This window comes from Theropithecus gelada, chromosome 10 (genome assembly GCF_003255815.1).
Source record: "Theropithecus gelada isolate Dixy chromosome 10, Tgel_1.0, whole genome shotgun sequence".
Taxonomy (NCBI): domain Eukaryota; kingdom Metazoa; phylum Chordata; class Mammalia; order Primates; family Cercopithecidae; genus Theropithecus; species Theropithecus gelada.
This window is the reverse complement of record NC_037678.1, coordinates 15,125,281-15,150,616: the sequence shown is the minus strand read 5'-3', so window position 1 is coordinate 15,150,616 and position 25,336 is coordinate 15,125,281. Positions and strand designations below refer to the sequence as shown.

The window sequence follows — 25,336 nt, the reverse complement described above, 5'->3', positions numbered from 1 at the left end:
AATCGCTGGCCGCGGGTCTCCGGCGAACCAATGGGAGCGCAGCGGCTGTGGCTTCCGAACACCGCCTCTAGTTTTTCCCGCGAAACTCGGCGGCTGAGCGTGGAGGTTTTCGTCTCCCCTCGTTTGTAAAGTGCAGAAAACCAGAGGTGAGGCCAGTGGGACTGGGACTGGGGGCCAGCAGGCATCAGGGTTTCTGGGCGTAGTTGGAGTGGGACAGGGGTTTCTCGGGAACTGGGGTTGGAGTCCGGGAGCGCAGCCCGGGTCCCCTCGGCTCCGGACTCCCGGCAGGGACCCAGGCGTCGGAGGGGAGGAGGTGCCAGGCGTTGCCCCCAGCTTGTTCTGGCCGTTTGTTCCCACGCCAGGCGCAGTGATGTCGGGATTCGACGATCCTGGCATTTTCTACAGCGACAGCTTCGGGGGCGACGCCGCGGCCGACGAGGGGCAGGCCCGCAAATCGCAGCTGCAGAGGCGCTTCAAGGAGTTCCTGCGGCAGTACCGAGTGGGCACCGACCGCACGGGCTTCACCTTCAAATACAGGTGCGGCTTCTGCGGGGCCGGGGCTCGCAGTTGCAGTGTGGCCGCACATACGCCTCCACCAGCCTGCTAGAGTCCTGGACAGTCCGAGCACAGATGGGCCCAGACGGGGGAAAGAGCCGGTCCTGGGTCACAGGGCTCATCCCGGCAGCCTCACCCCTTGGTATAAGGCTTTGTGTATTTTATTTTATTATTTACATTTATTTATTTAGTTAGAGACAGAGCCTCGCTTTGTCGCCAGGCTGGAGTGCAGTGGCGCGCTCCTGGCTCACTGCAATCTCTGCTTCCCGGGTTCAAGCAGTTCTCGTGTCTCAGCCTCCCGAGTAGCTGGGACTACAGGCGCCCGCCACCACCACGCCCGGATAATTTTTTGTAATTTTATTAGAGACGGAGTTTCGCTATGTTGGCCATTCTGGTCTCCAACTCCTGGCCTCAAGTGATCCACCCACCTTGGTCTCCCAAAGTGCTGGGATTACAGGCGTGAGCCACCGTGCCCGGCCTGCTTTGTGTATTTTATCTATACCTGGAGTTAACTTCTGGGAGAGTCACCTGTTGAGTGGGCCACCAGCAACCAGCTAGTGCCACTTGGACCATTTGGTTCTTTATCCAGATCTTCTTCCTGTTCATCTGCTTCCTATCATCCTTCCATGTCACGTCTGAGACTTTACAAACTCAAGGTCCCTGTAGGTGTAAAAGGTGAAGATGGCAGTTAGGATTCAATTCACTTTGCTCATTCATTTATTTATACCAGTCTTGCACCTTCATTGATTGAGACCCTACTTCCTGCCAGATACTGTTCTGGGTGCTGGGCTGCAGCACTGAAGCTGGACCTGGCTCCTGCTTCTAGTTGATTGTACGACCTGTGACATCATGAGAATCCTCACAGGCCCAGCCTCTATCCCTGAGACGTTAAAATGCAGAGAACATGCAGAGAACATGCGGTTGCAGGCTCAGCATTGGGCCGTTATTAGCCGAGTGACTTCCAGGTGTCAGTGTCTCTGGGCCTTACCAGGCCAGAAATGGGCAAAGCCATTCCTGCTTTCACTTACTCATGTAGCAGCTGATACCGCCCACCTGTGTGCCAGGCACTGCGATACAAAGAAGAAAAGACAGACGTGCTTCTTTTCCTAGAGAAGCTCGTAAGTCAGGGGAGTGAGTTGTGAAGACCAACAGATGAATTCCACGGTGGTCATTTCCTGCACAGAGGAAAGTGAAAGGACTTAGGGAAGTTTTCCGGAGGGCGGGGCTGAAGTTTGAGGTGACCCGTGAGCTAAGGGCAGAGTTGCAGGTGTAGAAAGCATTCTGTCTAGGTAGGAGCAATTGCTTGTATAGAGGTCTGGGGTGTCCTCGCAGCAAGCGGCTTTCAGTGCCAGTCTGGCCATTTTACTGGCTCCTGGACATAAGGGAGACGGGGCTCAGGCCTGTGACACTGCGAGGCTGGGAAGCAGCCTGTGCGTTGGTCAGTGGTCCCCAAATGTGTTCTTGCAACAGGAGTCTTATGGGATGCTCTGCTAAGCATCTGGGTGGGACGCAGTGGCTCTTGCTTGTAATCGCAACACTGGGAGGCCGATGCCAGTGGATCATTTGAGCCCAGGAGTTCAAAACCTGTCTAGGTAACATAGTGAAACCCAGTCTCTATTTTTTTTTTGTTTGAGATGGAGTCTCGCTCTGTCACCCAGACTGGAGTGCAGTGGCTGGATCTCGGCTCACTGCACGCTCCGCCTCCCGGATTTATGCCATTCTCCTGCCTCAGCCTCCCTCAGCCTCCTGAGTAGCTGGGACTACAGGCGCCTGCCCCTCGTCCGGCTAGTTTTTTTGTATTTTTTAGTAGAGACGGGGTTTCACCGTGTTAGCCAGGATGGTCTCGATCTCCTGACCTCGTGATCCGCCTGTCTTGGCCTCCCAAAGTGCTGGGATTACGGGCTTGAGCCACCGCGCTCGGCCGTCTCTGTTTTAAAAAAAACAAAAAATGGAGTCTGACCAGACGTTGATAAGGCAGATGTGTTATCTGCTGCCTTGGCGCCTCCAGTTTTTTTTATTGTTTTTGGGTTTTTTTTTGAGATAGAATCTCACTCTGTCACCCAGGCTTGAGTGCGGTGGCATGATCTCGGCTCACTGCAACCTTTGCCTCCTGGGTTCAAGTGATTCTCCTACCTAAGTCCCTTGAGTTGCTGGGATTTCAGGCTTCCATCACCACACCCACCTAGTTTTTTAAAAGTATTTTTAGTAGAGATGGGGTTTCTCCATGTTGGCAAGGCTGATACCTTTTTTGTTTTTTTGGGTTTTTTTTTTGAGTCAGAGTCTCAGTCTGTCACCCAGGCTGGAGTGCCCTGGCAAGACCTCTGGTCACTGCAGCCTCCACCTGGGGTTCAGGCAATTCTCATGCATCAGTAGCTGGCACTACAGTCTTACGCTACCATGCCTGGCTAATCTTTGTATTTTTAGTAGAGACTGGGTTTTGCCATGTTGCCCAGGATGGTGTTGAGTTCCTGGCCTCAAGTAATCCACCCTCCTCAGCCTCCCAAAGTGTTGGGATTACAGGCATGAGCCACTGCGCTGGGCCCCAAGTTTGAGGTGTGTGCATTGTCAGTCTCCAAAAGTAAGTTAAAGGCTCCGCGGAGTCCTTCAGTGACAGAACTGGTTTGTTTTGTGCACACTGGCCTGAGTGTTGAAACATCCTTTGACTATCTTGCGAACCCCTTCTATGGAGCTTTCTTTTTTTTTTTTTGAGACGAAGTCTCGCTCTGTCGACCAGGCTGGAGTGCAGTGGCCAGATCTCAGCTCACTGCAAGCTCCGCCTCTCGGGTTCACGCCATTCTCCTGCCTCAGCCTCCCGAGTAGCTGGGACTACAGGCGCCCACCACCTCGCCCGGCTAGTTTTTTGTATTTTTTTAGTAGAGACAGGGTTTCACCGTGTTAGCCAGGATGGTCTCGATCTCCTGACCTCGTGATCCGCCCGTCTCGGCCTCCCAAAGTGCTGGGATTACAGGCTTGAGCCACTGCGCCCGGCCTGGAGCTTTCTTTAGGACATGCCTGTGCCAGCAGTGAGTAGCCTCTGCGGGGTTAAATAATGGATCTGGAATTAGATGTGTGTTTGGGAAGAGGAATGGTGAGGTCGTGCTGGCTGTGGTGTGGGCAGATTCAGGGGAGCAGGCACACCTCAACCAGTGTTGGTTTCCTCTTCTTTGCACCCTTCCTGCCCCACCCTGCTGCGTGCCCACTCCAGGGATGAACTCAAGCGGCATTACAACCTGGGGGAGTACTGGATTGAGGTGGAGATGGAGGATCTGGCCAGCTTTGATGAGGACCTGGCCGACTACTTGTACAAGCAGCCAGCCGAGCACCTGCAGCTGGTGAGTGGGACCCCATCCCTGAGCTCCCCAGGGCTGCTCTGCCCCAGTTACTAACAGCCTGTGCTCTTCCCTTTCTCCAGCTTGAGGAAGCTGCCAAGGAAGTAGCTGATGAGGTGACCCGGCCCCGGCCTTCAGGGGAGGAGGTGCTCCAGGACATCCAGGTCATGCTCAAGTCGGATGCCAGCCCTTCCAGCATTCGTAGCCTGAAGGTGGGTCGGGGGGCAGTGGCTGCTGCGTGGTACAGAGGGCTTTGGATGCAGGCAGACCTGAGTGCTAGCTGTGTGACCTTGAGCAAGGCACTTGACCTTTCTGAACCTGTCTCCTCCTGGAGACAAAAGGAACTTTTCTTGTTTTTTTTTGCTTTTCATTATGAAAAATTACACACCCAAAAGCAGAGAGTAGTATAATGAACCCCATATAGCTTCACCTAGATTTAATAATTAACATTTTGCATTGTTTCCTATTTTGTCCTTTTTATTTTTTGCTAAAGAATTTTAAAGTAAAGTGACGCACGGTGGCTCATGCCTCTAACCTTAGCACTTTGAGAGGCCGAGGGAGGAAGATTGCTTGATACCAGGAGTTTGAGACCCTGGCTCTCCAAAAAAACAAAAAAACAAAAACAAAGCAACATAGCTAGGTATGGAGGCGTATGCCTATAGTCCAAGCCACTTGGGAAGCTGAAGTGGGAGGATCAAGGGGCCCAGGAGTTTGAGGTTACAGTGAGCTCTGATTGTGCCTCTCAGCACTTCAGCCTGGGTGACAGAGCAAGACCCTGTCTCCAAAAATGAAAAATAAATTACAGATATGACACTTTATCCTGAAAAAAAAAAAAAAAGTTTTCTTACATACTCTCAATACCATCATCAGAAACATCAAAGATCTCTTAGTATCATTGAATATGCGGTCTAGGTTCAGATTGATCTAATTACCTCACATGCCTCTTACAGCTTGTGTGTCTCAGCCAGGACCAGGCATTGTATGTATTGGATTATTTAAGTCTCTTTCAATCCAGAGCAGCTTCCTTTACTCTGGGTGTAAGTTCTTTCACAAAGACATTATTGATTTTCTGAAGAAACAGGGGCCATTATCCGGTAGAATGTGCTGCCTTTTGGATTTATCTGAAGGCCTCCTTGGGATGGTTAAAACATGCCCCTTCCCGCTCTGTGATTTTTGGAACCTGGAAGTTAGATGCAAAGGCCTGACGGTGTTTCGATTTCACATACCGGGCAAGAATGCTTGTGGTTGATGCTGGATCCCTCATTGCATCCCGCCATCCACTATGCTGAGACTGACCAGGTGCTAGGTTGAGGTGGTGATGGCCACTTCACTGTAATGATGCAGGCATGGAGCCTTGAATTACGCCTCCCCAGCCTCGCTTCTGCTTCCCACAGCCTCTTCCTGGTTCCTTTGAGAGCCCCAGCCAAACTTCTGCTCATGTCGGGTTCTCTTGTTCAGCCCGAGGAGGGCGTTGAGGAATGGAGACAAGGTGGAGAGAGACTGTCCCAGTCCCGTACACTAGTGGCTCGGGGCTTTGTGAAGGGCGAGGGCTGACCATAGGGAGGAGCAGATTGGCTGAGAATTTATGTTTTACTTTTTATTATGGATAATTCAAACATTAGAATATAAAGAGAACAGTATAACGAATCCTCTTGTACTCATCACCCAGCTTGATAATGAACAATTAGAGGCCAAATTTTTTTTTTTTTTTTGAGGTGGAGTTTTTGCTCTTGTTGCCAGGCTGGAGTGCAGTGGCGATCTCGGCTCACTGCGCCCTCCGCCTCCTGGGTTCAAGCGATTCTCCTGCCTCAGCCTCCCAAGTGGCTGGAATTACAGGCACACACCACCATGCCCGGCTACTTTTTAGTAGAGACGGGGTTTCACCATGTTGGCCAGGCTGGTCTTGAACTCCTGACCTCAGGTGATCCATAGAGGCCAAATCTTGTTTCATTTGTGGCCCTGGAGTTCTTTTGAAACAAGTCCCATACATCACATAATTTGATTTGAAACTATTTTGCCATGTGAACCCCCGGGTCCAGGTAGCCTGGCACTGGGTGGGTGCTCTGGGAGCAGTTTTGGAGCTGAACAGAAGAGCTGTGGCTCCCTGCAGCTCTGTGCCCACCTCCTTCAGGTCCCTGCCCAGGACATTTACCGGCATATCTCAGGTGTGTCCTGGCTCCCCTTAACCAACAAGCCTCCCGATGGCTCTGTTACAGTCGGACATGATGTCACACCTGGTGAAGATCCCCGGCATCATCATCGCGGCGTCTGCGGTCCGTGCCAAGGCCACCCGCATCTCTATCCAGTGCCGCAGCTGCCGCAACACCCTCACCAACATTGCCATGCGCCCTGGCCTGGAGGGCTATGCCCTGCCCAGGAAGTGCAACACGTGAGTGTGTGGCCAAAAAGGACTGTGGGAGGTGACCTGAGTGAAGATCAGAAAGGATGAGAACAAGTAGCAAGCACTACCTGTAGCTGCTTCTAGAGACCCACTGGGATGGACTGGGCAGGGGTGTGCCCTTAGGATTGGCACAGATCTGATGCCCTGTGGCTCTGAGACACTCTGAACAGTGTCCCTCTACATTGATGAGTTCTGTCTCACCAGGATACCCAGACAGCCTTGTAGGGAGCCCAGGGTTGGGAGGGAAAAGCAGCCCAGGAGAATGAGTCTACTTGGAATCTTCTGAAGCAAACTATGGTTTGCTCACTAGGCCAGATCTAGTCTGCTGACCCTATGGCCCAGGAACATGATCGTTCATTCAAGTATTGCCCACAGCTCTTCGCACTACAAAGGCAGAGTGTGTGGCCTCTTGGCTTGCAGAACCTGGAATACACACCCTCTGGCCCTTTCTAGAAAATGTTTGCTGACCCCAGTCTGAAGGAGCCGCACCCTCTTCACTGGCTGCTCTTTCTTGGCTTCTTCACTGGTGCCGCCTCAGCTTCCCGGGACGGCAGAGCTGCCTCAATCCATGCTGTTGGCATCTCTCACCTGGAGTGGCGCGGCACCTCCTCCTTGATTCCCTGCATCCACCCTCTGCCCCCTCAGTCTGTTTTCTACCCAGCAGCCAGGTGTCCCTTGACACTGCAGGTGGTCCAGTCATGTACTTTTTAGTCAAGTCCTGCATGGCCCCGCAGGGTCTGCTCCGGGCTCCCCCAGGCCTCGCTGCCCCTCCTCTCTCCAGGCCGGGCTGCACTGCCTCCTTCCTGTTCCTGGAATACACTGACTATCCCCAGTCTCATGGCCTTTGACCTTGCTGTTTCCTCCACTGGGAGTGCTGTTCCTCAGGCCGCCATAGTCTGGGTCCTCACTTCTTTAGGCTCCTCTTCACATGTCCCCTCATCAGGGGCATCTTGCCCGACCCTTTGTCGTCAGTTTGGTGCACACACACCTGGTCTCTCCCATACCTGCCTACTTTTTTACTTTTCTTCACAGCATGTAGCTGTCACTCTGTTATGTGGTTATTTGCTTGTATGTCTTTTCAGCCTCCCTTGATAGGAACTTAGGCTCCACAGGAGCAGGGACATATTATTCACTGCTGTGCCTACTGCACCTGGAATAGTGCCAGACACATAGTAGGTTTTGCTATGATGTTTGCTTCTTTATGTTGCTACAATATTTATTGAATAATGACATAATTACCTAGGGATACATAGAGGCTTAAACCCTCAGAACGGTCTAGAAGTGCTTGGAATCTCACTGGAAAAGATCTTGGGATTTGAGTGGGGCTTTAGTAAGAGAATTGATGAACTAGCTCTTCTTCACCCATGAGGACACCAAGACCCTGCAAGAAGACCGAGTGTGACCTGTCTGCCTCCTCAGCAAGTTAATGGAAGAACCCAGCCTCAAGCAGTTCCCTGGACTCTTAGTCCAGTGCTGGGTCCGTCAGCGTTACCTTCCTTTAGGGCTTTTCTCCAGCTTATCCTGGAGACCCCATAGATTGCTGCTGGCAACATCTGGCTGGCTCCTGGGATGAATGAGCCCTGCTTTGGATTCTCTGGGTAGCTCTGGTGACTTTTCCCTTCCCCTGTACAGAGATCAGGCTGGGCGCCCCAAGTGCCCACTGGACCCGTACTTCATCATGCCCGACAAATGCAAATGCGTGGACTTCCAGACCCTGAAGCTGCAGGAGCTGCCTGATGCAGTCCCCCACGGGGAGATGCCCAGACACATGCAGCTCTACTGTGACAGGTGAGGCAGACAGGGGCTGGGAGGTGGGCATCTACAAGGGTGGATGTCCCAGCCGTGGCCCTAACCTGAGTGTTGGGAGTGGGTCATCTGGAGCAGGGTGAGTGGGGTGGAAGAAGGTGGCCAGTTGCAGAGCACGTGGTCTGTGCCTAATGCTTCCATAAGTTCCTCTCATCTCATCTTTCCATAATCTGCAGGGGCATGTCAACCCGATTTTGCAGATGAGGAAATGTAACTTGGAGAGGTTAAATGACTTGCTGTGTGGAGGAGAGCCAGGATTTCAGCCTGTGTCTGTTGCTTTCCAAAGTCTGTGTTCTTCCTAGGATAACAGGCCCAGGATTCACAGCTAGATAACCAATAGCTGGGAAAGCCTCTTCCCAGCCTGACACCCCACCTCCTACCCCAGGCTTTCTGTTAAGATTCTGCTGAACAGCCCTGGTGGCTCACGCCTGTAATCCCAGCACTTGGAGAGGTTGAGACAGGAGGATTGCTTGAGGCCAGGAATTCAAGACCAGCCTGGGCAACATAGTGAGACCCTGTATCTTAAAGCAAAAAAAAAATGTTATTAGTTGGGTATTGGGGCGGACACCTATAATCCCAGCTACTTGGGAGGCTGAGGTGGGAGAATCACTTGAGCCCAGGAGGCTGAGGTTGCGTGAGTTGTGATTACACCGCTCCACTCTAGCCTGGGCGACAGAGTGAGACTCTGTCTCAAAAAGGAAACAAAAAAAGATTCTACTGAGGAGGAGAGGGTGCTGGGCTTGGGCCCCCATAGTAACCTGGGTGGAAGGTTTTGAGATCTTTGATTAGGTAGGGCTCTAACCTGGGCTTGAATATCCTGAAATTGCAGGCAGATGTTCTGAGGAGAGTGGATCCATAGCTTCTAGTAACTTCGTTAGTGGCAACAGAGTGTGTAGGAGTCAGGCTCTTGCTCTCTTGGGCATTATGTGACTTTGTCAAGCTTCAGTTGCCTCATCAGTAAAATGAGGATAAGGACAGTCCTTAATCTCTCAGAGGGCTGCTTGAAAATGCATGTCAAGTGTTTAGCACAATTCCTTCATGCAGATTACATCCTCAGGATGTGTGATTTTCCAAGCAGTTCACGAATCCTGAAAACTTACGAAGTGGGTATGGGAAGAGGGGAGTTGAGGCTCATGGAATGATGGTGATGGTCTTTTCTGGAGCTGTGATGCCTGATGATATAAAACACTTCTATGTCTGCTGCCTCACCTGACTCTACAACATCAGAGGCAGTCACTTTATCACCCCCCTAGGCTCAGAGAGGTACAATGACTTTTTGAGGTCACACAGCTACTAAGTGTCCCTCCACACCACACTGGCTCTGACTAGGGGACTTGGAGACTTCCCTGTTTCAACATCTCACTTTTGAAAGAGGAAATGAAAACCCAGAGGCAAAATGAGTTCACAGAGCCATGAAGAGGCAGAAAGGGCAAGTGGCTCCTCAAGGAGGCTGGAGGGCATGAAGAGGAAGGCTTGCCGTGAGAGGCTAAAGGGCGCCACACGGCTAGCTGACGGCAGACACGTGGAGATGGGGCTTTTGGAGGGCGCTGTGGGCTGGCACTAAGCCTCCTTCTAAACCAGCGTACAAATGAGTTAGCGAGTTCAGCGAGAGTCAGGCCACCACCTGCCTTTCTGTTTGACTGTCACCGTCGGCAACACCATCCTCCAAGCAGCTGAGCATGGGCTGGGGAGTGATGAGGGGAGAGAGGCCATTCTCTGGGCTCCGTGGGGATGGAGGCGTAAACGTGTGCCTGTGGCGTAAACGCTGAGGTGGACCCTGAGCGTCCCGGGGATGGGTGGAGTCAGAGACTTGCTGTCCAAGTCAGAATCTCACCGTTTCTCCTTTCTCCTCTCCCCTCCTCTCAGGTACCTGTGTGACAAGGTCGTCCCTGGGAACAGGGTTACCATCATGGGCATCTACTCCATCAAGAAGTTTGGCCTGACCTCCAGCAGGGGCCGTGACAGGGTGGGCGTGGGCATCCGAAGCTCCTACATCCGTGTCCTGGGCATCCAGGTGGACACGGATGGCTCTGGTGAGTTGGCTTTGGGGTCCTGGCTTAGCCCTGCCAAAAGGCTGTGCTTGCATACTTCTGGTAACAGGCAGCCTGTTACTTCATGAGGTAGCCCAGGATATCCTTGTGTTGCTCATATCATTAGAACGTTCATTTTTATATTGAGTGATCCCCGGAACTTCCACATGTTGGTCCTTCCGGTGGCTCCTGGGCTGAAGGTGTTTGCCTACTTGCAGCATTAAGGCAGAAGGACTGAGGTCAAATCACTGGGGAATTACTGAATGCCCCGTCTTCACTTCTGTGACAGGAGATGCAAGAGAAGTGACATGTAGGGTTCCAGGCGGGCAGGCACTTAGCATCTAGTTGGAGAAATAAGAAAACAGAGACCCCTGGGGACATGTAGGTAAAGTGGCAGCAGATGTGGATCATGCAGTTCCAAGGAGGTGCTAAAGGGGAAGGAGGAGGTGAGGGCTGGGCCTTGGGGAACGTTTTCTGGAAGGAGGTTAATCTGAGCTGGGCTTTGAAGAGTGGTGGGTGTGGAAGAACTTCCAGGCGGGAGGGGATGGCAGGAGCAGGTGAAGACCCCAGCCTGGGCAAGGTACTGAGTGGCTGGAGGGCCAAGTGGGAGTCCAGGGGATGAGGGGCCGGGCGGTGTAAGAAGCCTTGAGTGCCCAGTTAGGGACCTCCTGCTTATACCTGAGGGCAGCAGGGGCCACTTTGAGGGTTTTCAGGTTTGTTGCAGCCCCCTGGCTGCAGTGAGTTGATTTGGGGGAGTGGCTTCCCCAGGGCTCAGTCCATGGCCCACCCCACATTTACACAAACTGCCTAGATTATTACAGCTTTAAAACCACTGACAGGCAAGTAGCTCTCACATTTCCGTTTCTAGCCTGGGCTTCTCCCCATGTTCCAGACTAATAACCAACTGCTGACTTGACATGTTCACTTAGATATCTGAAAGGCATCTTGAACTTTCCATGGCTGAAGCTAAGCTCCCCTTTCCCCACCCTCAGACTGGCTCCCCTCAGTCTTCCCATCTCCACCCTTTCAGTTGCTCAGACAAAAACCCCCAAGTCATCCTTGGTGCTCTTTTCTCTCATGCCCCACATCTAATCACTCAGGAACTCCGGCCGGCTCCACCTTTAAAACATGTCCAGGATCTGACCACTTCACCACCTGCTCTGAGCCTTTGTCAGGCCTCCCTGGATCACCGTTAATCCTCCCTAGTGTCCATCTCCACCTTGCCCCTACCTGCTGTGTTGTGCAGCAGCCAGTGAGTGATGTGGTCATGACCAAGACACTATGTCACTCCTCAGCTGAAAGGGGAGACTTCCAGTGGTTTCCAAGGTCCTATGCCATCTGGCCCTCTGTTTCCTCAGAACCCCCCTGCCCACCTGCCCTCACCTTTTGGACCCTGGAACACACCAGGCCCACTCTTGAGGGCTTGAGAGCTGGGATCTCTATTTACTCAGACAGGTTGTGCTGTCCTGGCCCTAAGGGCTCTGCCCTCTGGGAGGTCCCTGAGCTGGTGCCAGGATGGGCAGTGGCCTGGAAGCTCCCTTGTACTCACTCAAGCGCCTGCTTTGCCTCCCCAGGCCGCAGCTTTGCTGGGGCTGTGAGCCCGCAGGAGGAGGAGGAGTTCCGTCGCCTGGCCGCCCTCCCCAATGTCTATGAGGTCATCTCCAAGAGCATCGCCCCCTCCATCTTTGGGGGCACGGACATGAAGAAGGCCATTGCCTGCCTGCTTTTTGGGGGCTCCCGAAAGAGGTAGGGGGCTTGAGTTCCCTTGTGTTTGGGGAGGCAGCTGGTGATGGGGCTCATGGTAAGATAATTGCTGGAAAATCAGGACTGGACACTCTTGTGTCTCCTGGGCCCCTCAGTCTGCCAGGCACCTTTGCCAGCCCCCAAGCTTGCCATCAGCTGGCTAGTGGTTGATCTGCGCACCTGTCTCTGCGATGCCCTGACCCTGGCCAGGGGGAGGACTGGTGACCTGGCAAATGTAGTGGGAGAGCACTGAGCTTGGGGTCATGCAGGTACCAGGTCTTAAATCTCAGCACTGAGCTTGGGGTCATGCAGGTACCAGGACTTAAATCTCAGCATCGAGCTTGGGGTCATGCAGGTACCTGGAGTGAGAGTCACTTTTTTTTGAACCCAGGTTTCCAATGAATGGAACAGGTGAGAAAACTGACTCTTAAAGAACATTATGTATCCTTTGGAAACTATAAAATCAGAGTTATGGACAGTAGCAAGGATAGTGTTAGCAGCTGCCATTTACTGTATTCTTCCTATGCACAGGCATTCTTCTACGTGCTTTATGTGTCTGAAGCCCAGTCAGTCCTCACAGTGACCTGTTGAGAACGCAGCTGTCGTGCCCATTTTGTGGATGAGGGAACTGAGGCATAGAGAGCTAAAGGGACTTGCTTCTCAGCACATGCAGGGGAACCAGGAGCCTGCTGTCATGGTGCTTGTTCTGCCACACCATGCACAGCCCACAGGCAGCTCCCTGTCCTTTTCTTTCCAGCTGGGAGGAACGTTACTCAGATGCTGGGTGTGTCCGAGCATAGCCATAAGAGCCATTTCCTTTAACCCTCCTCTTCTGGGAGGCAAGCTCTGTCCTCATTGCTAGGCAAGATCTAGCATGGTTTGGGAGCTACAGAGCTGGGTAGGAACATGGGTCTCAGGCCACAGCCCCTACCTTGCTGCCAACTCTGAGGCCCTTGATGGTTGGGGTGACACTGCCAGCCCACCAGTCTGGTGACTGCATGTCACATGCGATGCCCTCATGGATTCTCACCTTGTCCATCTACCCTTCCTCCCCCAGGCTCCCTGATGGACTTACTCGCCGAGGAGACATCAACCTGCTGATGCTAGGGGACCCTGGGACAGCCAAGTCCCAGCTTCTGAAGTTTGTGGAGAAGTGTTCTCCCATTGGGGTGAGTGGTCTGGGATACCTTCTCCACCTTGGTTTGCAGGGAGGAAGGCTGCAGGGCAGGGCCTCTGGGCCCCCAGGACACCTATGGTGGACTGCTTACCCAGAATCTCTTCCTCATTTCTCTTGGCTGTGGTCAGGATGGCCGAGGAGATGGGAGGAAGAAAGGAGCCAACAGGTGTATGTAGGTTTGGGGCAGGGGGTGAGTACACTGGACTGAGAGCCAGGATGGGGTTTGGGTCTCACCCTGGCCAGTGATTGGCTGTGGGCTTTGAGTAAGTCACCCAGTCTCCCTGAGCACCAGTTCATCCATTTGCTAAATAATGATATCGTTACCAGTAATAGCTAAAATCTGGCTGGGCATGGTGGTTCATGCCTGTAATACCAGCACTTTGGGAGGCTAAGGTGGGCAGATTGCTTGAGCTCAGGAGTTTGAGACCAGCCTGGACAACATGGTGAAACTCCGTTTCTTCCAAAAATACAAAATAACTAGCCAGGCATGGTATGCACCTGTGGTCCCAGCTGCTTGGGAGGCTGAGGTGGGAGGATCACTTAAGTCCAGGATGGGGAGGTTGCAGTGAGCCAAGATTGTGCCATTGCACTCCAACCTGGGTGATAGAGTGAGACCATGTTTCAAAAATATAATGATAATAATAATAATAATAAATAATAATAGCTAAAATGAAGGACCAGGCACTGCTAGCTAAAATGAAGGGACAGGCACTGCTTGAAATACCTTGCATATATTTACTTAGTCTTCATGTCAACTGCGGTAGGTGCTATTACCCTTGTCTTATGGGTGAGAAAACTCAGGTGCAGAATGGGTAAGTGTCTTGCCCCAGGTCTCACTGCTGGTAGCACTAGCGCAGGATGTGATTGAACCCAAGTGTCTGATGAGCTGGGTCCTCGGCTGTACTGTTGAATAGGACTGCGAGGATCAGAGCCAGAGAGGGTCTGACTGTCATGATCCAAGTGGCGGGGTTGTATAGGGCAAGATGGTGGTCTTTGGATAGATAGGAAGTGTGCCAGATTGGCCACACTGGCACTGTCCGGTAGAAATACGTGAACTGCAAATGCGGCCCATGTATGTCTTCTCGAATTGTCTAGTAGCCACATGACAAAGTAGCTGGGTGCAGTGGTGTGCATGCCTGCAGTTCCAGCTACTTGGGAGGCTGAGGTGGGAGGATCACTTGAGCCCAGGAGTTTGAGACTAGCTTGGGCAACATAGCAAGACTCCTTTTCAATTTAAAAGGAAGAAGGGGAAAGAGGAAAGGAAAAACAGGTGAAGTTACTGTTTAACTCGCTGTATCTAAAATCTCATTTCAACATGTTTGATATGTAGATTATTGAGATACTTTACATTCTTAAGAGCTCTGAGTCTTAAATCCTGAGTATTTTGCACTTAAGGACAACTCAGGACTTTCCCAATTTCAGGGGCTCTATGGCAGTATGTGGCGTGTAGGTCTATGTAGAGACGACAAGGGACTCACGACGGGGGCAGCCTTTTCCTGGGAGTCAGGAGTCCTCATCCTAGCCCTGAGGCTGACTCCTCTTCTCTGGGCCTCAGTTTGCTCATCTGTGAGCCGGGCCCCACAAGACTGTGTCACAGGGCTGTGGTGAGGCTCAGGTGAGCCATGGATGTGATGCCCTCAGCGGGGAGAACATCTGGGCACACCGAGGCCCAGGGCAGCCTCCCCTTCCAGAGGAAGACGTACTGAGTTGGAGCCTTGAGTCCTATTCTGTACTCTGCAGCCAGCTTTGATGTGTGACCATGGGCAAATAACAACCTCAGTGGGTCTTTTTGACTTACTGGGGTCAAAGCATGGAGCTGTTATTGGGCCCTGACACCTCCCCACTGCCCCAGGTATACACGTCTGGAAAAGGCAGCAGTGCAGCCGGACTGACAGCCTCAGTGATGAGGGACCCTTCGTCTCGGAATTTCATCATGGAGGGTGGAGCCATGGTCCTGGCTGATGGTGGGGTCGTCTGTATTGATGAGTTTGACAAGGTGAGTCTAATGAGATGGGTAGTAGCCAAATGGTGGATGGCACCAGGGTATGTGACCTCCTGTGCTCAGCCAGCAGAAATCACCTCTGACTTGAGAGACATGTTTTCAATCCCTGGGCCTGTCACTCTAGGGTAACTGTGGGAAGTTGCTTAACCTCTCCAAGCCTCAATTCCCTTATCTGAAGAGTGGGGAGAAGAAAGGCAAGCCCACACAGTTGTTCCTGTGATTAGAGGCGACCTGGTGGCTGCCAATGGCCTTGCATGGAGCTGGTATTCAGGAGTAGGGCCTGCCGTTAGTTTTCTTGCTGCCACTGCTCCCTGCTCCCTCACTTCAGTAGGTCTGATGACATTTCTCTCTTCCACTTAGATGCGAGAAGATGACCGTGTGGCAATCCATGAAGCCATGGAGCAGCAGACCATCTCTATCGCCAAGGTGAGTGGCCCTCCATGGAGAGCCCAGCCTGGCCCAGCTGTCCTCAGGCTGCCCTGATTGGCTGGGACCAAGTTCTCTTTGCCCAGGCCTGGAATCGTGTGTGTGTGTGTGTGTGTGTGTGTAAGCGTGTATGTAAGAAGGCATCTTTGCCATCTCCTCCCCCTTCTCATCATCTGTTGCCTCTTAGGCCGGGATCACCACCACCCTGAACTCACGCTGCTCCGTCCTGGCTGCTGCCAACTCAGTGTTCGGCCGCTGGGATGAGACAAAGGGGGAGGACAACATTGACTTCATGCCCACTATCTTGTCGCGCTTCGATATGATCTTCATTGTCAAGGATGAGCACAATGAGGAGAGGGATGTGGTGCGTCCAGGGGCAGGGCTGGTGGCCATGGGGCCTGCCTCCAAGCAGGCTTGTGATTGTGTGGGAAGGAGAATGGAGAACAAGGGCCTTGGCTGGTGAAGTCCTGACTGTCAGGCTGTGAAATTGGGGAGCACGTGAGAGGGCGGTTGTTGTGGACTGCAGAGGATTGAAGTAGGGGTCTGGAGTCCTGAGGCCTGGCTCTGCCTCTGTTGTGACTGGTAAGCTGTGTGATTTGGGCTAAATCAGTTTCTCCCTGGGCCTCAGTCCCTTATATGTGAAACAGAGGAGTTGACATTGGGTTATGAGTAATAGAACCTCAGTTCTGGTTAGTAAATTTTTCAAACAAAAGGACATAGTGGTTTATAGAATTGAGAAGTCCAGCGACTTAAGGCCCAGGTAGATCTGGATTCTCAAACAACTGTCTCTGCCTTTCTGCTCTGCTTCCTTTGGTGGAATCTTTGTAATTGGGCAGCTGTTCCTCTTGTGGTGGCAAAGACAAAATAAGATTTTGTCCTATCAGCTTATAACTTAACAGCCCCCAGGAAAGAGGAGGACCCCTCTTTTCCAGTACTTCCAGCAAAAGTCCCAGGGTAGAGTCCCACTGGTTTGGGTAGATCAAGTATCCATCCTTGAAGCAGATACATGCCCCAGGTTGGGGTGGACAAGCTGTACCCACCCCTTTATGGACCAGGACAGAGAAGCAAGGAGTATTAACTTCCCTCTAAAGGAGAATCCAGATGCGCCCATCAGAACAAGGGCCTGGTGCTGCGCAAACAGGCTGAGCACGCCTGAGCTCCCAGCACCCTTTCTGGCTCCTTGATGCCAGGGCCCCATCAGCTCTTTCTGGCTGTTCCACCTCAGTGTTGGGACTCAGGCTTGGGAGGGCCTGTGGGATGGCTCAGTATCCCCTCTGCTCCCCAGATGCTGGCCAAGCATGTCATCACTCTGCACGTGAGCGCACTGACACAGACACAGGCCGTGGAGGGTGAGATCGACCTGGCTAAGCTGAAGAAGTTTATTGCCTACTGCCGAGCGTGAGTCCTGGACGCAGGCCCGCGGGGGTGAGGTTGCCCAGCTTCCCTGGGTGGGAGAACCCATTCCCCTGTCCTGCTCCTCCTCATGAAGAACAGCCCAGATGTTGCTGTTCTGAGGTCCTCAGCTCTACTGAATCTGCTCTGCTCCCTTCTCACCTTGTACAGCTCACTGGCTCTTGGCTTCAGTTTTCCCATCTCCACACCAAGCAGGTGGGATGTAGATGGTCTTGAAGACCTCCTCGAGTCTGACATGCAGGGAGGCAGTGAAGTGTAGACATGGTAGACATGGGCTCTGGGTCATACCTGCCTTCACTGTGTGACTTTGGGCAAGCTGGTTGGCCTCTCTGAGCCTTGATTTCCCCAGGCCGATATTTGCTAATAAGTGCTTGGCATAGTCCTGCCCTGGGTAAATAGTCAGTGGCAGCTGCAACTTGATTGTTCTCACAGATTTTCAATAATAATAATTATATACATAGTACTGGCCAGTTGCAGTGACTCATGCTGTACTCCCAGCACTTTGGGAGGCCAAGGCAGGTGGATCACTTGAGGTCAGGAGTGCGAGACCAGCCTGGCTAACATGGCGAAACCCCGTGTCTACTAAAAGTACAAAAATTAGCCGGGTGTGGTGGTATATACCTATAGTCCTAACTACTCGGGAGGCTGAAGCAAGAGGATTGCTTGAACCCAGGAGGCAGAGGTTGCAGTGAGCTAAGATTGTGCCATTGCATTTCAGCCTGGGCAACAGAGTGAGATTGTGTCTCAAAAATATATATATATGTATGTGTACACACACACACACACACACACACACACACACACTCACACACTATTTTCTTGGTGCCAGGCATTCTGAACTATTATTCAGTACTTTCTATATGAATAAATTATAACCCTCCCCCAAAACCTACCTGGTTAGGTGTGCTATTATTCCCTTCCCTTTGTGGATGGGGAAGCTGAGGCAAAGGAAGTTAAGTAACTTGTCCAAGGTCACATGCCAGAGGTAGTGGAGCCAGGATGTGAACCCAGCTGCTTGCCTCCAGAGGCTGTGCTCTTGACCACAGTGCTTAGATTCTTGGCGTACAGCGCTTTGGTGATCTTTTGAAGAAGCTAAAACCCAGGGGTCGAGGGCTGTTTGAGTGCACTGCCAGTGGCGGCCTGGTAGGTCCCTGATTCAGCACCTCTGACACAGTGAGTGGACAGTCCCTGGGTCTTCATCCAAGTCTGAGCTCTGTATGGCCCAGGCTTGAGAGGCCATACAGGCTCCCTGTGAGTCAGGGAGCCCTGGATGCTAATCTTCCCTCTGCACTAAGTCCCCAGGTAGCCTTGGGGAGTTCCCTCCCTCCCTCTGGGCCCCAGTCTCCACATCCTTAGGATGGTTGAGCTAAAGCTTTCCTTATATCAGTGATTGTCATTTGGCCTGGGGGCTAGAGGGGAGGGGATGGGGTAGGGTAGATGCTGATCAGACTTCCCCACACCTACCCTCCCAGGAAAGTCCAAGGTGCTCCCAGCCCCTGGACTACAGTCACTGCCAAGCCTCCTGTGGGTGTCATCAGCTTGTCGTGTCTTCAGATGTGTTGGGTGGAGGAGTTTGAGACTGCTGCAAAGCCCATGACCTAGTGGGCCTCCATGCCGCTGTGATTGTGTCATTGTTAATTACATGTATGGGGGACCTTGTGGCAAGACACCACACAATGTCTAACAATGGGGAAGAGGTGGTTTTCACCCTGCACACGTGCCTGGCTTTTCTTCACCTGTTTTCTAAGAGAGGCACCCATATTTCTCCCCAGTGTTGATCTTTGTGGCAGCTGCCCACAGCCAGATTTCACTTAAATCTCTTCCGATTGTTGTCCCCCAGCCCATGTGAGTGGGCAGCTGTGGTGTGGTGGGAAGGTGCATGTCTGGAAGCCGGCAGAGGGCTGGGGGAAAGGGTAGGTGCCCCAGGAGTCCCTGCTGGCCTCACAGCAGCCTCTCCCTCCCGTCCTGCAGGAAGTGTGGCCCCCGGCTCTCAGCAGAGGCTGCAGAGAAACTGAAGAACCGCTACATCATCATGCGCAGCGGGGCCCGTCAGCATGAGAGGGACAGTGACCGCCGCTCCAGCATCCCCATCACTGTGCGGTGAGCAGGCGGGCAGGGCGGGGCCGGGGCAGGTGGGGCTTGCTTTACACAGCAGGGTGTGCCTGGCAACCAGGGGCAGTGTCCAGGCTTTTCACTTGGCACAGGCCCACGGTAGCTCTGGGCGGGAAGAGTCCCTTTGGAGCATAAGCTATGGCCTCCTTGATCTCATTGATCTGTTTTTCTTGATTTAAGGCTGGGCAAACCAGGACCCCTCTTGTCTGAATTTGGCCTGGCTTTTCTCCCATTGCAGGAAGCCTGAAGGGAGGGAAGGACCCAGGCCTAGGAGTCAGGAGTCTTGGGTCACAGCCTCTAGCCCACTGTGTGACTGTAGGGAAATTACATTGCTTCTCTGACCCTCAGTGCTTTTAGCTCCTAACTCTGTTCATTCTTGTGACTTTGTAGACAGTACAGTGGGTAAGAGTTGGGATTTACCTGGTTTGAATCCTGTCTCCAGCACTGACTGGTTGGAAATGGATTTGGCTATAAGTAATGGTAAATCCAAATAGAGTAGCTTAAAGAAATAGGAAGTTGATTTCTCTCTTCTGTAGCACTGTCTGGAGGAAGATGGTATGGGACTGGTGTGAGGACTCCTCAAGTTCCCCCTTACTCTTAGTCCAAGTTGGCTGCTGGAACTTCAGCCATCACTTCCAGGCAGCAGGAGAGGAAGGAAAGAGAGGTTCCCTTTTTAAGGGCACTTCATGAATTCCCACACAATGCTTGGGCTTACAACTTATTGGCCATAGTTTGGTCACAAATACAACCTGGTACAAAAGATGTCTGGATGTGTCTTAGTGGATTGCTGTGTGCCAGTCTAAAAACTGTGTTTCCAAGCTAGGTGCAGTGGCCAACATTGTGATCCTAGCACTTTGCGAGGCTGAGGCAGGAGGATTGCTTGAGGCCAGGAGTTTGAGACCAGCCCGGGCAACATAGCAAGACTCCCGTTTCTACAACAAATAAAAAATTAGCCAGGCATTGTGGTGTGTGCCTGTAGACCCAGCTACTCAGGTGGCTGAGGCAGAAGGATCACTGGGTCCCAGGAGTTCGAGGCTGCAGTGAGCTATGATCATGCCACTGCACTCCAGCCTGGACAACAGAGCGAGACCCTGTCTCAAAAAAAAATTGCAATGCTATGACTAAGATCAAAAGGGAGATGGATTATAGGGACACCTACCAGTCTCCACCACAGTCTTAACACTTTGGGCAAGCACCTCCTTGGTAACAGGGTGGCTGGGGAGGAAGGGAATAGCAGACCGAGGCTACCCTGAGCGCGCTGTTGCCCCCACAGGCAGCTGGAGGCCATTGTGCGCATCGCGGAATCGCTCAGCAAGATGAAGCTGCAGCCCTTCGCCACGGAGGCAGATGTGGAGGAGGCCCTGCGGCTCTTCCAAGTGTCCACGTTGGATGCTGCCTTGTCTGGTACCCTGTCAGGTGAGCAGATGCAGGGGACATGGTCTCGGTTGATCTGGGTTCCCTGGCTCAGAGCTCTGTGGGCAGGGCTCTGGCATGCTGGGGGCCTGCAGTGTGTGTCTTGCTTCTCTGAGTTTCTTTTTGCAATAAGACCCCTCTCCTTTCTCCCCACTGCTATTTCCTGCAAGATGGGAAGAAGCAGCTTCTCTCCAGATCCTTGAACACAATCCTCGACCCAGGTCGTTGATGATAATTACCCTTCTCACAGGCTAAGAACAACAGTTGACGCTCTGCTTCTTGGGCTCGTTGGCATTTTCAGTGCTTCCAGAGCTATTTCTTGCATTTTTCCTTACAGCTGCCTCCTGGAAGTCAGGTGAACAGTCAGCCCTTCCCATGTTAGAAATGAGACAGCTGACACTGGAAGGGGCCTTTCCCTGGTGCCCTAGATCACAGTTGCTTGGCTGGAATGCAAGTCTCCTGACCCCCAGGCCAGCGTTTTCCACGCCATAAGCCATACTGTCTGGTTGAGGTCAGCCTTTCAACAGACTGCCCCGGGCACTGATGATGAGCCAGGCCACGCTGGGGAAAATCTGTTCCTTCACTCAGCAGATACTTCATTAGCGTTACTGGTTGCCAGGCACTGTTCTAGGTGCTGGGAGTATAAGAGCAGTCAATCACAAGGTCCCCGCCCTCCTGGGCTCTCATTCTCATTCTAGCTGGGGAGAGAGAGACAGTAGGGAAACCAATGCCAGTGTAGGTAGTGAAAAGGGCAGTGAGGGAGATGATGGCAGGGCCAGGTGTGTTGGAAAAGGAGGGCGTGCTCTTTCCTTTCCCACGGAGTGAGTGGGCATGGCCTCTGCAAGGAGGTGATGCCAGGCAGGGAGCTGCATGAAGTGGACAGGGTGGCTCCTTGTGGGAAGAGCTGCTCAGGTGGAGGCAGCGCTAAGTGTCACTTTCCCCAGGAGGGAGCAGGTTTGGTGCATTTGAGTGGGGAGGCACTGGGTGAAGAATGGGGTGGGTGGGGCCTGTTCCTCCTGTCCCCCTTGGTGAAGACTCAGCCTCTGCCCTGGAGACACTTCCTGTCACATGAGACATTTGCTAATGGAGGCCTCTGGGATGCTGCAGGCACAGAGGGCAGGGGTGATACGGAGTGGTGATAATTTGAGTTGGGTCTTGCGGGCTATGTAGGAGTTTGCCTCACAGACTCCCCTCTCAGTGGCCTCTTGACCATGAGCCCACCATCTCCTCAGCTGAAACACCAAGGCCTCTGCAGCAGTAATTGGAAGTCACGAGCCTCCTGGTTGCCGAGGGCTCCTCAGAGCACCTCGTAGATGTGTCCAGGGCAGCCTGGCTTCCCTCCTGGGTCACTGATGGGCCCCTTCCAACTCTCTCTCTAACCTGCTCCAGCAACAAAAGGAGTCCTGTTGTGACCTCCAAGGGCCCGCAAGACTTGGTCCCTAGTGACACTCTGGCCATGTCTGCTGCACTGGGCCCCGGTCTGCTTTTTTTTTTGAGACGGAGTCCTGCTCTGTCGCCCAGGCTGGAGTGCAGTGGCGCATCTCTGCTCACTACAAGCTCCGCCTCCTGGGTTCACGCCATTCTTCTGCCTCAGTCTCCCGAGTAGCTGGGACTACAGGTGCCCACCACCATGCCCGGCTAATTTTTTGTATTTTTTTTTTAGTAGAGGTGGGGTTTCACCGTGTTAGCCAGGATGGTCTTAATCTCCTGACCTCGTGATCCACCCGCCTCTGCCTCCCAAAGTGCTGGGATTACAGGCGTGAGCCACCGCGCCCGGCCACTGGGCTGTTTTTTGACTGAGACAGGTGTGTTCCTGCCTCTGTGCCTTTGTGCTCGGCTGGAGTGTCCCCACATGTGTGCCGTGTCCTGTCTACTCAGTCAGGTCTGCACCACCTTGGCACACTTGGTGCCCTTTTCTGATTTATTCTTCAAGGCCTGGCTCAGGCTATTCTTCTTGGGCTAGAGGCTATCTCTCTCCAAGAACTCCCACTGTCCCAGCCCCTCTGACCCCGGCTGCCTCACTTCTCAACGCCCGCAGGGGTGGAGGGCTTCACCAGCCAGGAGGACCAGGAGATGCTGAGCCGCATCGAGAAGCAGCTCAAGCGCCGCTTTGCCATTGGCTCCCAGGTGTCTGAGCACAGCATCATCAAGGACTTCACCAAGCAGGTGAGCCTGCCTTAGAGTGGGGGTGTGAGCCCGCACGGGGTGCAGGGCTTCTGCTGGTTCCCACCCACTCAGCACTGGTGCCTTACTCAGCAGACAGGCCCTGAGTAGGGGTAGGATGGACAACTGTCCCTTTCTCAGACCTCTTCTAGCCATCATTCCTTCCCTAGGAACATCATCAGGAGCAGAAGTAGGGGTATTTTTTTCTATCCCACGAAGGGGAGGGGAGAGGAGAGGAGAGCTGGTTGGATTCTGGTGAAACCCCATACAAGTTCCTCACAGCCCTTCCTGTCTGTTCTTTCCCCGTTGTCGGGCGTTTCATGGAGTGGGAAGGGGCAGAGCCATGAGGGTGAGCTTTCTAGCCCACTGAGGAGGGTGCTGTTGGCCCCATAGAGAGAAGATGGGATTTTCCAGAACCTTTAAAATCTCAGGAGCAATCCTAGTTTCCGGTCTCTGCTCCTTGACATCATCTCATTTTGATTCAGGGCAGTTATATGTAATGGGTGGTACCGGGCTTTTCTACAGGTGAGCAGACTGAGGCTTAGAGAAAGGTTTAGAGCTTCAGTTCTAGAGTCAGATGGACTTAAGTCGCAGCTCTGCCACTTAATTGCTGTGACCTTGAGCAAGTAGCTTAGCGTCTGTGTGCCTCAGTGTCTGGTGTACAGTAGGCACTCAGGAAGTGTGGGCCCTTTAGTTCAAAGGAGCCTGAGTACAAAGTTCCCAGTGAGCCTGGGGATGTCTGGACTCTGATGGGGTCCCCTCGGGCAGCACGCGCCTTCAACCAGCCATGTGCTCCCACAGAAATACCCGGAGCACGCCATCCACAAGGTGCTGCAGCTCATGCTGCGGCGCGGCGAGATCCAGCATCGCATGCAGCGCAAGGTTCTCTACCGCCTCAAGTGAGTCAGTCGCGCCGCCTCCCTGGACTCATGGACTCGCCCACGCCTTTCGCCCCTCCTGCCGCTGCCTGCCATTGAGAATGCTGGGACCTCTACCTCCCCACCGCAGTCCTCGAACTTCCCAGGCACCCTCCTTTCTGCCCCAGAGGAAGGAGCTGTAGTGTCCTGCTGCCTCTGGGCGACCGCCTCTAGCGCAGTTCTGGCAAGTGTGCTTTTGGCATCTGTTAATAATAAAGCCACGGTGTGTTCGGGTATCTGTGGGTTTGTGCACTCGGTGACCTGTCACCTCCATCGGGCCCTCATGGCAGGGTAAGTATGGGGGAACAGAGCCAGAGACACCTGGGTGTCTTGACTTGGGTCTGCCACTCAGACTTCCGGGCAAGTCACGTGACTTTAGTGCTCCGGTTTCTTCATCCGTTTAAGGGGGCTCCTAAAGCCACTGCCTTGATGCTGGGAATCCAGTGAGACCAGGGAGTGGGGAAGTGCTTCTCAAAGTGTGTGAGTCTGATCCGCCTCACCTGTCCCCTTTGCAACTTACTGCGGGACTGCGAGCCGTGGTGCCGCGGTCAGACTGCTTGGATTCATTGACTCTCTCCATGCCTTAGTCTCCTCATCTGTAAGCAGGCTGACACCAGAACCGGCTTAGAGAAGGTGCAGAGCTTCAGTTCTAGAGTCAGATGGACTTAAGTCTGTGTGCTGCCCGAGGGGACCCCAGCAGAGCCCAGACATCCCCAGGCTCACTGGGAACTTTGTACTCAGGGCTGTGCTTAGGGTCGGTGAGCAGCTGTTAGTGAGGGGAGTGTAGTGGCCCACCAGGCAGGAACTAGGACTCCAGCCAGTTCTTTCCTGGTGGGCCACGTGTAACTGTATGGCCTTGGGCGAGGCATTTCACTTTTCTGTGCCTGAGTTTCTCAGTGAACTGGAGATGGGGGGATTCCTCACCCTGAGTTGTGAGGATTGAATGACAGAAAGCACTAGTGACAGTGATGTTGGAGGAAGGAGTGTTGCTAAGTGCCTTGGTCACTTTGCCTAATTTCAGAAAGTCACTCTGACTTGGTATGTTTGTTGTTTTAAAAAAGCTAGGATTCATAAAATTAAATAGAAATCAGTGAAATAAAATATTTGATATTTAAAATACAGTTAGAAATATAAAGTGTCAAGCAAAACATGAATTCGGATATCTACGAAGCTTTCTAATTACTAGATAAGGTATTTAAAAGTAATTGCCATGTAAAAATGACACAAACTTGAAGAAGGATTATTTGATTTTTCTTTTTTTTTTTTTTTTTTTTTTTTTTTTTTTTTTTTTTTTTTTTTTTTTGAGATGGAGTCTGGCTCTGTCGCCCAGGCTGGAGTGCAGTGGCCGGATCTCAGCTCACTGCAACCTCCGCCTCCCGGGTTTACGCCATTCTCCTGCCTCAGCCTCCGGAGTAGCTGGGACTACAGGCGCCCGCCACGTCGCCCGGCTAGTTTTTTGTATTTTTTTAGTAGAGATGGGGTTTCACTGTGTTAGCCAGGATGGTCTCGATCTCCTGACCTCGTGATCCGCCCGTCTCGGCCTCCCAAAGTGCTGGGATTACAGGCTTGAGCCACCGCGCCCGGCCTGATTTTTCTAAAAATACAAGAAAGCTTGGTGCATCCGCGTGGTCATTGTTGAATCACAAGTGTATTTTTGTGCAGAAGATGCCTGCAGCTCAAAGCCCTTTCTTACTCCATACTGTTCCGGGAAATGGAGAGATGAGAGCAGCTAAATCAGCTTTCCTCTGACTCACTCATGTTCAAAGCCCGTTTCTTTTTGGATAATGTTGAGAGTGTCTGGAACAGCTTTTGTTTTCTTGGTGGGGTGGCAACCTTACTGGATGCGCTG

General features: G+C 52.6%; 1 protein-coding gene across 3 annotated transcripts; it reads left to right on the top strand.

The window, feature by feature from the left end:
* On the top strand, positions 1-23,723 carry MCM5 (minichromosome maintenance complex component 5). Of its 3 annotated transcripts, none has more exons than XM_025398650.1 (17): positions 1-146; positions 363-537; positions 3,761-3,887; positions 3,968-4,096; positions 6,101-6,273; positions 7,918-8,073; positions 9,958-10,124; positions 11,696-11,867; positions 12,922-13,033; positions 14,894-15,037; positions 15,404-15,469; positions 15,657-15,833; positions 16,755-16,867; positions 18,854-18,982; positions 20,268-20,410; positions 22,446-22,569; positions 23,372-23,723. In XM_025398650.1, the coding sequence occupies exons 2-17, from the start codon at positions 371-373 to the stop codon at positions 23,628-23,630; spliced, it is 2,358 nt and encodes a 785-aa protein (XP_025254435.1). In that variant the 5' UTR covers positions 1-146; positions 363-370; the 3' UTR covers positions 23,631-23,723. The 3 variants fall into 3 exon arrangements, with proteins under 3 accessions (XP_025254435.1, XP_025254437.1, XP_025254438.1); XM_025398652.1 differs by having other exon boundaries at positions 22,446-22,573; XM_025398653.1 differs by lacking the exon at positions 3,968-4,096 and having other exon boundaries at positions 57-146; positions 22,446-22,573.
* The last annotated feature ends 1,613 nt before the right edge of the window (positions 23,724-25,336 follow it).

Excerpts from the sequence above, each read along its gene's own strand:
- MCM5 (XM_025398650.1), top strand. The coding sequence starts at position 371 with ATGTCGGGATTCGACGATCCTGGCATTTTCTACAGCGACAGCTTCGGG. Across the intron at positions 8,074-9,957 it reads ATGCAGCTCTACTGTGACAG|GTACCTGTGTGACAAGGTCG; the intron begins GTGAGGCAGACA and ends CCCTCCTCTCAG. Across the intron at positions 22,570-23,371 it reads ATCATCAAGGACTTCACCAA|AAATACCCGGAGCACGCCAT; the intron begins GCAGGTGAGCCT and ends GTGCTCCCACAG.